General features: G+C 42.6%; 1 protein-coding gene across 1 annotated transcript in view; it reads right to left on the bottom strand.

The window, feature by feature from the left end:
- The window catches only part of LOC138795213 (anosmin-1-like), a 35681-nt gene that overhangs the window by 2510 nt on the left and 19745 nt on the right, over positions 1-13426 (bottom strand). Inside the window, exons 9-11 of the mRNA XM_069974210.1 lie at positions 11974-12068; positions 7916-8084; positions 2675-2859 (exon numbers count right to left, since the gene is read on the bottom strand). Of these exons, the coding sequence (XP_069830311.1) occupies positions 2675-2859; positions 7916-8084; positions 11974-12068 (449 nt within the window). The remainder of the gene's footprint in view (positions 1-2674; positions 2860-7915; positions 8085-11973; positions 12069-13426) is intronic.

Below are 13426 nucleotides of genomic sequence, written 5' to 3' on the forward strand. Positions count from 1 at the left end.
TTTGCAATGACAGGCTGAATTTTTGCATAAAGTACACTATGAAACCAGAAAAAAATTCAAAGTGTGGTGAAATTGAAAAAAAAAATGCATTTCTTTTATTTGGGGGAAATGTGTTTTTACGCCATTCGCCCTGGGGTAAAACTGACTTGTTATGCATGTTCCTCAAGTAGTTACGATTAAAACGATATACAACATGTATAACTTATATTGTATCTGATGGCCTATGACAAAATTCAAACCATTGTTAACAAATATACGTTCCTTAAAATCGTTCCATTCCCAGGCTTATAGCGCTTTTATCCTTTGGTCTATGGGGATGTGTGAGGTGTCATTTTTTGCGCCATGATGTGGTCTTTCTATCGGTACCTTGATTGCACATATACAACTTTTTGATCGCTTTTTATTACATTTTTTCTGGATTTGATGCGACCAAAATTGCGCAATTTTGCACTTTGGGATTTTTTTGCGCTGGCGCCGTTTACCGTACGAGATCAAGAATGTGATTAATTAATAGTTCGGGCGATTACGCACGCGGCGATAGCAAACATGTTTATTTATTTATTTACTTTTATTTATAACCTGGGAAAAGGGGGGAGGATTCAAACTTTTATTAGGGGAGGGGGCTTTTTATTGACAACACTTTTTTTTTACTTTTACTCTTATACTAGAGGCCCCCTGGGGGACTTCTAGTATAAGTGCACTGATCTCTCATAGAGATCTCTGCAGCATACAAGCGGCACCCAGGACCGCCGCGGTTCAGAGCGGGGTCGCCGCGTGGCCCCGCTCTGAACGCCTGCACCCGCGCGAGGACGTACAGTTACGTCCTCATGCGGGAAAGGGTTAATGAGCCATAGAACTTTCTCTTTATAGACATTTTACTGCCAGTACTAATGGGACAGATCAGGTGACTGTGATTAAACCTAGTGGATGCCTGACAGCATACTTTATGTGTAAATTTCACAATGAGGGGAATTAAATGGCCACTGTCATAAAAAAAATAAAAATAAAAAAAATTCACGTCACAGGGTAACAAGTTTTGATTGGTTGGTGTCTACTTAAAGGGGTACTCCAGAGAAAAGCTTTCTCCCATTAATTGAAACACATTACAAAGTTATATAACTTTGTAATATGCTTCAATCACCTATCTGCCCTCCTCCCCTATCTTTTCCCCCTTCAACCCCCCACCAGGAAGTGAAGTAAACTCATTCTTACCTAATGACTGTTGTCCCCAGGAAGCCATTTTGTGCCAATGTCATCATCAAGAGGGAGGCGGGTCTAAGCCCTGTTAAGTCAGTCTCCCTTTGTCAGATGACTCAGGTTGCTCAGCTCTGATTGGCTGAGCAAGATGTAAGCCATCTAACAGTTTTACAGAGTCAGACATCGCAGGAGACAAAGTGCATCATGGGAAAGCCCAAACCAGGAAGTGAAGAAAAAATTAATCCGCCAACTGGAGGTTCAGTGACCTGCAAACAGCAAGAAATTCAAACGGAGACAGACTCAGGAGGGATGGTAAATGTAAAAACTGTTTGAGTGTTTTTTTTTTTTGTTTTTTTTATCAGCACCTGAGTACCCCTTTAAGTCCCTTTGATTGGAAGAAAGAGTTGGGAGAAGCACACAGTAGCGCATTTAATTCTGTAGCTCACAGCGATTTCTGTTTAGGCAGCTCAATTATAAATCCTTTAGGTTGCCTGGATGGAGATAATTGACAGCATGGAAGTGCAGCTGGCACCCAAGGGTATCTCCCCACTCATTCGCCTGAGACCCCCAAGATTAAAAACTTTTCACATGTCCCTGTCACATGTCAAAAGGTTGCTTTTTTTATGACAGGTATACTTTAAGGAGCTATTCCCATCTCAACCAATATAGTAATTTTGTAGGGCTCGTCAAGTTATATATTTTTGCAATTACATTCATTTGGCAAATTTGCCTCCTTCTGATATGCAGCTTTTTACTACCATTGCTGAAAGCTCATTGTCTAGGATACCAACCACCTCTCTGCTCTAAAATCACTGGTCTGGCTGGTATATAGATATAATTTATATGTTTACATATATTGTACAGTATATATACACTATGGGGGAGATTTATCAAACATGGTGTAAAGTGAAACTGGCTCAGTTGCCCCTAGCAATCAATCAGATTTCACCATTCATTCCTCACAGACTCTTTGGAAAATGAAAGGTGGAATCTGATTGGTTGCTAGGGGCAACTGAGCCAGTTTCACTTTACACCATGTTTGATAAATCTTCTATATACATCTACATTATAACTATATACACTCCAGCCAAACCACTGTTTTTAGAGGAGAATAGTAACCTGGACAAAAAGATGTCAACAATGGGAGGGAAAGAGCAGCATATCAGGAGAAGGAGGTAAGTTTGCTAATGGAATGTATTTGCAAAAAAATATATTAACTTGACGAATCCTACATGTTTATCTACACTGTAAGTTACTGTGAGGAGAATACCACTTTAATTGAGGTCTGCACCAAAAATGGGTGGGTCATGAGTGGGTCAAAAACATGAAAGATGTAGAAATTGTTCTATATATTCTGTTTGTATTGTCTAGGGTCCAGTCCTGCTTTTAAATACTGTTGCAAAATATTGACAAGAATACATGTGAGTGCAATGTTATTTGAGCCATTTATTCAGTTCTAAAATCACATTATACTTACGGCTGGAAGTGTTAGTGTATTGTAAAATGCAGCAGATTGTGACATCTCTGCCCAGCTGAATAGACAGCTTTTGGTAGAGAAGAATGGCCAGCAAAATTCTCCTTTAATTTTCCCATTCCCACTCTGGAAGACTGCTCTTAGTTTTTCTGATCTGTGCATCACATTTCTGGACAGATGGTGGCACCCTAGAGTTGCGGATAAATGGCATGTTTTATGACTGAGCTTAGAAATACTCTGCTGTTAATATGTCCTCATAAGCTTTGTATTTATTTTCTTTCTTTCACAGCTATGTTTTCAAAAATATTTTGCTGTTCTTATAAGCTATACAATACAATTATATGACCATTACTTGATATTTATAGGCAGCTCAAAACTATATACTTGTGTCCACTCTTTACCTTTTATTTCAATGTAATCACATTCTTTGCAGATCCTGTCATTTAACAACAGTTTTGGCACCTCATAGAGACATGTCAAAGATTTTGACAGATTGAGATCTGGATGTTCAGACCTCCACTGAGCACTGAAATAAGCCAGAAGTACTCAGCTTCTGTTCATACTTCGCTGCTTTCCCTGTCTCGCTGCAGAAAAGGGGTTCTACACCACTTTAGATTTAGGTGTCATAAAAACTCATGGATGGTATTGTGTCTCAGGGTTCTTTGGATCACTGAAATCAATCTCAGATACCTTTGTTACTTAGTTTGCCAGATGAGCCCAAAACTACTTAAAGCGACTCTGTACCCACAATCTTTCACCCCCATACTGCTTGTACAGTCAGATAGCTGCTTTGATACCAAGATCTGTCCTGGGGTCCATTTGGCAGGGGGAAGGGCACCCGCAGGGAACAGATTTTTTATTTTTATTTTTTGGTAGGGTGGGCGAGTTGGCCAGGGTGGGCGAGTTGGCCGGGGTGAGCTTCCACACACACAGCCTGCAGCGGACTTCTCTCCTGCTCGCCAGCTGCGCGATGATGTCACATGCGCTGCTGCTGAGCAAGAGAGAAGTTCCAGGGCTGCAGCTGTGAGCACCCCTGCCCCGTAACTGCACTGGGGGCAGGCCACAGGTTTTAAGTAACATGGGAAAGAAAAAGGACCTTTCTGCTGCCAAAAAAAGTCAAATAGTACAATGCCTTGGATAAGGTATGAAAACATTAGATATTTCACAAAAACTTATGTGTGATCATCATACTGTGAAGAGATTTGTAGCTGATTCAGAGCACAAACCGGTTCATGCAGATAAAGGCAGAATGAGGAATATTTCTGCCAGGCAAGTTCATCAGATTAAGAGAGCAGCTACTAAAATGCCATTAAAAATCAGCAAACAGATATTTGAAGCTGCTGGTGCCTCTGCAGTCCTGCGAACCTCAAGGTGTAGGATCCTTCAAAGACTTGCTGTGGTACATAAACCTACTATGTGGCCACCCCTAACCAGTGCTCACAAGCAGAAACGGTTGCAGTGGGCCCAGAAATACATAAAGACAAATTTTCAAACAGTCTTGTGTACTGGAGTGTCATGCAACCCTGGATGGTCCAGATGGCGGAGTAGTGGATGGAAGGTGGATGGCCACCATGACCCAACAAGGCTGCAATGCCAGCAAGGAGGTGGTGGAGTCATGTTTTGGGATGGAATCATTGGAGAAGAGATGGTAGGCCCCTTCAGAATTCCTGTGAAAATAACCTCAGCAAATTATATAGAGTTTCTGACTGACCACTTTCTTCCATGGTACAAAAAGAAGAACCATGCCTTCCGGAGCAAAATCATCTTCATGCAGACAATGTACCATCTCATGCTGCAAAGAATACCTCTTTTACCTCATTGCAGCTATGGGCAGGGCCGCTTTAACCAGAGGGCACATGGTGCACGTGCACCGGGCCCACTGGTTAAAGGGGCCCCCCCGAGCAGGCCAGCCGTTGCTATGTGCGACCAGTGCGGTCGCACCAGCCTGTCAGGGGGGAGCGCCATGGATGGGTAATCTACTTACCCCTCCATGGCGCCCCCTGCAGGGCCCCCCCGTCCGCCGCTGCCCCCGCCCGCTGCTGCTGCAGCGCTTCAGCAGCAGCGATACTGACAGAGAGAGCCATTGGCTCTCTCCCTGTCAGTCACTCTTGTGGCCACACTTCCTGCGGTCACAAGAGGCCGCACTCTCCCTCTAGCGCCCGACGTCACTGGAGCGTCGTCGCGAGGGTAAGGGGGGTGCAGCCTCTTGTGATCGCAGGAAGTGCGGCCACAAGAGGGAAGAGAAGAGGAACGCGTGGACCTAGGTGAGTAAAAGTGTTTGTTTTTTTCAATGTTATATGGGAGGGGGAGCGCATATACTATTGGGGAGCACAGGGGGCTATATACTATGGGGGAGCACAGGGGAGCTATATACTATGGGGGAGCACAGGGGAGCTATATACTATGGGGGAGCATAGGGGTCTATATACTATTGGGCAGCACAGGGGGCTATATACTATTGGGCAGCACAGGGGGCTATATACTATGGGGGAGAGCACAGGGGGGCTATATACTATGGGGGAGAGCACAGGGGGGCTATATACTATTGGGGAGAGCACAGGGGGGCTATATACTATTGGGGAGAGCACAGGGGGGCTATATACTATTGGGGGAGAGCACGGGGGCTATATACTATTGTGGGAGAGCACAGGGGGGCTATATACTAATGGAGGAGCGCACAGAAGGGCTGTATATAACTGGAGGAGCACATGAGGGTCTATATACTACAGGGACACCTTAAAACTATGGAGGCACAGAGGGGTGTAACTATGTAGGGGTACAGAGGGGTGTAACTACTGTATAGGGGTACAAGGGACCTAACTACTGTATGTGTTGGAGCCTAAAATATTTGTATGGCAGATTCTGGAGAGAAGATTCACAGCCAGGAGAAGACGTCAAGGTGGCCCTGGCTGGATGGAGAGAAAAAGAAAAGGTGACAGACTGCCCGGTGAGTCACTGGATGTAACTGCACTCTGTTATAGGGTTGTAGTGTTAGGGGTCATGATGTGGCGGTATTATGTAATGGTATCATTGGTGATATCTTTCTGTTTTGTTTAGTGCAGTTTTCATGTAATATGTAATCACTGTATGGTGGAAATAGTGTTATAAGTTACAGTAACTACTGTATGTATTGGGGGCTCTTGATACAGTGTGGGGGCAAATTCAGTACATTATACAATGTGCCGAAAGGGAAGGGCGGGGCCCACTCTTGAGGGCTGTGCACTGGGCCCACCAATGTATTAAAACGGCCCTAGCTATGGGCATAACAGGAGAGAAACTCATGGTGTGGCCACCATCTTCCCCTGACCTCCACCCTATAGAGAACCTTTGGAGTGTCATCAAGCAAAGATTTATGAGGGTGGGAAGCAGTTCACATCAAAACAGCAGCTCTGGGAGGCTATTGTGATATAATGCCAAGAAATGTAAGCAGAAACTTTCCAAAAACTCACAAGTTCAATGGATGCAAGAATTGTGAAGGTGATATCAAAAAAGGGTTCCTATGTTAACATGTAACTTGGCCAGTTAGGATGTTTTGGATTGAAATAGTTTTTGAATTTAAGTGCATGTGACCTCCTAATGCTGCAAATTCAAGTTTTGAAAGTTTTGAGTTTTTTTCATTCTGAATAATATACTGTTATTATTGTGAGGTTTGTTTAATAAAATTTGATTTATACTCTAAGGGTGCGTTCACACCTACAGGATCTGCAGCAGATCCGCAGCAGATTTGATGGTGCAAATTTGATGCTGTGTTCAGTTATTTAAATGAAATCTGCTGTGGATCCGGTAAGTGTGAACGTACCCTAAGGGTAGCTTCAGTGTCGGACTGGCCCACCAGAGCACCAGAGGATCCTCCGGTGGGCCCCCAGCTTTAAAACCTGCACAAACACTGAATGACATGTTGTTTTTCAGTGGTCCTTTATTGGTGGGCCCCCAGGATCATTTTCTCTGGTGGGCCCCAGATACCCCAGTCCGACACTGGGTAGCTTGACAGGTACCGTAGCGCAGTGTATTTTCTAAATTCTAAGATTTGACTAAATGAAAGAACACAGCATCAAATCTGCACCATCAAATCTGCTGCGGATCCGCAGCAGACTTTATAGTGCGGATTGGATGCTGTTCATTCATTTACTCAAATCTGCTGTGGATCTGCAGCAGAAAATCCACTGTGATACGGTACGTGTGAAGCTACCCTAACGGGTGATGACTTTTATGATGCAGACTGTTATTTGCATCAACCATTTAGGAAAATCAGACATAATTAGAGGTGTATAGTAAGTCTATTGAGCCTGTCTTTATGTTTTTATCTAGCTCATTCTAGCAATTGATGGAGGTCTAAACATCCAAAACCCAACTGTATGATGTGTCAAAGTATTTTTTCATGGCATTACAGTTGCCAATACCCCTTATAATAAAGTCACACAAACGCGTCCGACAGTATAAAGATTCCTAACCACTGTATACTATTGTCAGGGGCAATTAAAGTGTATGGGGGCTTCCACTGACTCTCCACTAACATTCTGGTTGCGGCTTACTCTTTCGCATAAAGAACACAGGAATATTCACCTGTGCCAAATGTTCATGTGTATTAGGACGACGGGAGAGATGTTGGCTGACAGTTATTGAAGGTGTATAGCAGCCTCCCAATTCTCCACCAACAGAAGATATTGGTGGAGAGAAAGCTCCTACGTGCTTGATTTCTGTTGCCTGACCCTTTTGTTCTGGGAGCGATATGCTGTCACCAGAGCTGCCCCTCCCCATAGATGCTGGACTGAACATTTATGTGCATGGGGAGATAACTGATGACCAAATAATCATTTAGCTGGCAGTTATTGAAGGTGTATGGCCACCGTAACACTTTGTAGCTTGCACAATGCAAAGTATATTAAAGTGCTAAAGGGCAACCAAAAGAAAGATGGTTGACCTGAATCTAGGAAGGCTGCTCAGCTTAGCAAGCAGGTCCTGTACCAATTGCTCATCTCTGAAGCAAGAAAAAGAACAGGAGCTGTGGGGGACATAGGGTTAAACATAGGCTTGTCTACACAAAAAATTATAGATTTAGAAACCACCATGCTGCAGCTGGGTAAGATTTATTTAAATCAACTAAATATTGGATTTATAAATTTTATTCTGCCTATGTGTGTTTATATGATTTTATTTTAGGTGGAACACTTTTTAAGTTTAATGATAAGTCTATATTTTTCAGTCCATGTATTGTAACCTGACTGCACTTTGTAGGTCACTCACCCTGTTTTGGACAGTGTGCATCTTTCAGGCTTTTAGCTTTCATGTTGTTGCACTTGCATGTTTTTACAAATGTCACCTCTTCAACCAATGGTCCCTGAAGGGTGAATGGCCGTACTGTTACCTTATACGTGCAGGCAAACTGGAGGCCAGTAATATTGTAGCTTGATCCCTGAAAATAAAGATCCAGAAGTCCTTATTTGACACTTTAATACAGTCAATATAGGGAAAATGATCCAATAAAATGCTAGAATGGAAAACACATAGGCCTCATTAAAGTCTATGGGGACATTGGTGTCCAGCTTGTAAGGGAGCTAGGCATTAAATGTAATGTCCTATGCTTGAACAGAAAGCCAGACATGTTGGAGCAGATGTGAACATGAGATATTTATCTGCTCTCACCCCTCTGCCTTTCTACTAAATAGAGTGGCATTTTGTACTGTTTTAACCCCTAAAAGACCCTGGAGTACCCATACGTCCTGGGTCGCCTAGGGGACTTAAGAGCGGGGCCTCGCGGCGGCTCCGCTCTGCACTGCGACGGTCCCGGGTGCCGGTTGTAGCCTGGGACCACGGCTATTAGTATTCAGATGCAGCTGTCAAAGTTGACCGATGCATCTGAATACTTCTTGCAGCTGTTTGTTGGTGGTATAGTGTCGCGGAGGAGCAATCCCCGTGTCCGGCACAGGCCGGGGTGTGTCCCGTAATGGCGCTGATCCCGGCTAGGCACTCGATTGCTTTCGGCTGCGGCAGCCGAAAGCAATTGAGTGCCGATCTCATTGATCTATGCAGTATAACTATACTGCATAGATCTCAATGAGAGATCAGTGTACTTATAATAGAAGTCCCCCAAGTCTGAAAAAAAATAAATAAAAGTGTTATTAGTAATAAAAAGCCCCCTCCCCTAATAAAAGTTTGAATCACCCCCCCTTTTCCCATATTATAAATAAAAATAAATAAATATTAATTTATCACATTCCTGATCTCACACGGTAAACAGCATAAGCCAAAAAAATTCCCAAAGTGCAAAATTGCGCATTTTTGGTCGCATCAAATCCAGAAAAATTGTAATAAAAAAGCGATCAAAAAGTTGCATATGTGCAATCAAGGTACCAATAGAAATTACAGATCATGGCGCAAAAAATGACACTTCACACAGCCCCATAGACCAAAGGATAAAAGCGCTATAAGCATGGTAATAGAGCTATTTTAAGGAACATATATACATATATTTGTTAACAATGGTTTGAATTTTTTAAAAGCCATCAGATTAAATAAAAGTTATACATGTTACATATTGTTGTAATCATAACGACTTGAGGAACATAACAAGTCAGTTTTACCCCAGGGCGAATGGCGTAATAACAAAAACTCTCCAAATAAAAAAAATGCCTTTTTTTTTTCAATTTCACCGCACATTTAATTTTTTTCTGGTTTCGCAGTGTACTTTATGAAAAAATTCAGCCCGTCATTACAAAGTACAATTAGTGGAGCAAAAAATAAGGGCTCATGTGGGTTTCTAGGTGAAAAAAATGCAACTGCTATGGCCTTTTAAGTCCAAGGAGGAAAAAGCGAAAATGCAAAAATTGAAATTGGCCCGATCCTCTGAGGGTTAAGGGGCCAAATTGGGCCTAAATATATAGGTGGGCACAAAGTGGGGCACTGTTACAGTGTGGGGCAATACAAATTGGGACTTTGTATAGAGGTGAGGATGGTGGTGAAGCAAAGAGCCTAAAATGTTTGTCTGGCAGATTCTACTAAGACAAGTTGTCGCTGGGAAAAGTGTTCATGATGGCCGTGCCAAATGGAGAAGAAAGTAAAAGTGAGTGACTCCAATCAGAGAAGACACCCTTTGTGAATCACTGGATGTAACTGTACTGTAATCACTTATATGGTGTGCACACCCTGTGTACCATTGGTATCTAACTCTGTATGTGTCAGTGTGTGGTGGGGATATTGGTCTTTGTATAGTGGTTATTAGTAATGGTATGGAGGTATTAGTCTTTTTGTGGTGGTAATGGTGGTCGTCACAGTGCAGTCATAGTATGTTTAAAATTTTTTTTATATATATATATATATATATATATATATATATATATATAGATATTATTGGTCTTGGTATACTGGATTTTAGTAATGGTATAGTGGTATATGTCACTATGTAGTGAAGGTGCAGTGATAATGTATGTTCCTTATATACTGGTATTACTGGTATTATTGGTTTTATTGGATTTGGTCAGTAACAGTGTGGCAGTATGGTATATGGTATCAATCTTATTTTGCCACATTTTCTGAGACAAAAAATCAGCAGTGTGTGGCGCTAATTTATGATTGAACAGCAGAGAAAAAAAGTATTTAGGCGTGGCTATGGGGATGTTGCTTTAGGGGCGTAGCTATGGGGGGTGGTTTTAGGGCATTGCATGTTGCATTGAATGTCTCTTTTTGCTTGCAGCAAAAGTTGAGAAGTCTGCCCCCTTCCCACATATTGTTCAGGGCCTGTAGTACCGCCCCACCTTATATACTGTTCAGCGCTTGGTGCCCATACCGGAGGGGGGGGGGGTTCTTTGTGGATACCAGACCCTTTACAGTATATGGTGATGAGTAGTGTCCTTTCGACTGCTGCTGCAGTTAGCAATTGCATTTGCAAGCCTATGAGTGGGACCTGGTCCTGTCTGCAGTTCGCAAGTGCTGGAAGAATGCTCACAAACTACTGACAGGCTGTGTTCCCATATTGCATTTTTAACATACATGCAATGTGTGAACACAGCATAACACTTACCCCTCTCTACACCTGTCTGTATGGCATCTTCCTCTGCATTGTAGCATCTAATGATCTTGTGAGAGAGATGTGGCAGTGCAGGTGAAGACACAGCCAGGATCAAATAGGGGGAAAGTGCTAAGTCTTGGCTGAGGAGCAGAGCATCTGTAATTTTGACAGGTGTTCTGCTCCTCTACAGTTAGCAGCAAGCTATCTGTAAAGATCCCTGCTTACTGCTGCTTTTTTAAACACGTTTTTAATCACTTTGATGATATTATTATTATTATTATTTATTATTATTATTAATATTTTCTCATTTTATTACTATTTTTTTTCTTTACTACAGGGGCACAGTTTAGAAGGAAATACATTTTCTATGTGTTCCCTGCTGTCCCCAGTAACAAGGCTTACCAACTATAACTTAACTTAGGGCAGGTGGGCCTGGGGGCAACTGCAACCAGTGTTTCAGTTATAGTTGTGCCCCTTATAACTTCCTTCGCATATAAGGGCTCGTTCCCACTGAGCAAAAGCAGCTGAATTTCTGCGCTGAATCAGCGCTGAAATTTCAGCCGTTAAAATAGGTGCAGAGCTAATTTCCATTCTGTTGAATGGAAATTCTGCTCTGCAGTTCACACAGTGGGATTTCCGCACTGAACTAATCCGCTTTCCGCCAGAAGAATGAACATGTTCATTCTTCCGCTAGCGGAAGCCTATACAAATCAATGGGGCTCTGATTTTCTGTTTCAGCGCGGAATACGCGCGTATTCAGTGCGTAATACAAGCGGAAATTACTCGCTGAATCAGCGCGGAAATGGGGAAAAGGGGGGGGAGGAGGATTCTAGTATATGTTCTGGTATAGTCTAGTTTACTCACCAAATACTCGCTAAATTTCAGCGCTGAATGCATGCGGATTCAGCGTGGATTCCTCGAGTATTCCGCGCTGAATTTGTCAAGAGCTGATTACGAGCTGAACACTTTCCTAGCAGAATACGCACGGATTCTGCTTACATTCTGCTTATATTCTGCTCGGAATTCAGCGTCAGTTGATTTCAGGCGGAAATATTTCCTTGCGTAATCCGCTCCTTTTGCTCTGTGTGAACGAGCCCTAAGAACAACTGGTAGCACATATGTAAAGTAGCTATCAAGCTGTAGTTTGTACTTTAGATGTGACGCACTTTTACATTGGGCAGATGTTCTTTCTGCTCCAGTATTTCCAGTCTGTATATTGAGTGCAAGTGTTTGCATATTATTGGAAAATGTGTACTTCATTTATGAGTTAAAAATAACAAACACAAGCATTGCTCACCTTCACAGCTGCTTGCCCCCCTGAAAAAGTGTCATTATTGCCACATATGACTGGTCTCCATTTTATTAAGTAAGTATAGGGTTCCACATAATTGTCTAGACAAAAAAAATTATAGGGTTTAGATGGCAGTAGAATCCACCATGCTGCTTCTGTGTAAGATTTCAGCTATAATGTGCTTATAATTCTATATTACACTCATTGACAAAAAAAAAGTAATGCACCAAGAAGGAATTGTTGAAATTTAATTAAATGTTGTGTGAATTTAATGAGAATATACAGTTGAGTCACATTATTATAACAACTTCCCACTTTCAATGTTTGCAGCGCATAGCTCATAATGGATATGAAAGGCTAACGTCGGATGACTTACACAAGTGAGGACCAACACACTACAGTGCAGCAGCTCATGCCAAAATAAACCAGGGGGCTACTGGATGTGTGTCAACAGTACATGAGCTGTGTATAGGACTTGCCAAAGCTGATGTCAGGAGCACCGGTTAGCGCTCCTGGCTTCTGACGTTGTAGTGCGGTGGTGGAGTGCAGGGACGCGCTGACTTTGCCTGGGGCTGGGATTCCAGCCTCCATTTAACTACCACCCCCATCATGTTCAAGTTGCCTGCTATAGAGCCTTTCTCCTGAAGTGCCTAGCTAGCTGTTGTTTTCTGGTTTTGTTATCTGATTTGTCTGATCCCTGGCCTTGTCCCTCTGACTTCTCCTTTGCTTTCTGTCTTGGTACTGCGACTTTAGACTGTTACTGACCCGGCTAGTTTATCCTTCTTTTTTATATACAGGTGGTCCTCGACTTACGACGTTGATCCGTTCTTGCGCGGCGTCGTAAACCGAATTTTGACGTAAGTCGGATCATACATTCATACAGTACTGTACCATAATAACAGTACTGTGCTGTAAACACTTAGCCTATCCTAACACCTACTGTATGCTAACACAGTACCCTACATAAGTATCAATAAACACATAGGTACAGTAAAATGTTGTGCAGTATGTTTAATAATGATAAACAGTATTAAAGAGTGTACGGTACTGTAATGAAAAAAACAGTACATACGTACTGTAACAAAGAGAACAGTACTGTAAGTACTTTAACAGTAATAAACAGTGTACAGTACTGTACAGTAAGAAAAAAAAATTCTAAAGAGAGAAGAGGCTTATTAGGAGGAAGCTGCAGAAGGTGCTGGAGATACTGGGGCAGGTAAGTCAAGATGGGCAGCTGAGGTAGAGGGTACAGGTACAGGATCTGTTGCAGGCCTCTCAGCCGTCTTGAAGTACTGCTGCAGGTTAGTCTGGAAGGAGACCATCTTCTTCTTCTCTAAGATCTCCTTGTAACATCTAAGGGAATCCATGACTCCTCTGGCAACACTACTGTACCTCTCCATGTTGGGATCCTCAGCCTCAAACTTAGACAACCCTTCTTTAATCAGGGCAAACCCTCTTG

This window comes from Dendropsophus ebraccatus, chromosome 6 (assembly GCF_027789765.1).
Source record: "Dendropsophus ebraccatus isolate aDenEbr1 chromosome 6, aDenEbr1.pat, whole genome shotgun sequence".
Lineage (NCBI taxonomy): Eukaryota > Metazoa > Chordata > Amphibia > Anura > Hylidae > Dendropsophus > Dendropsophus ebraccatus.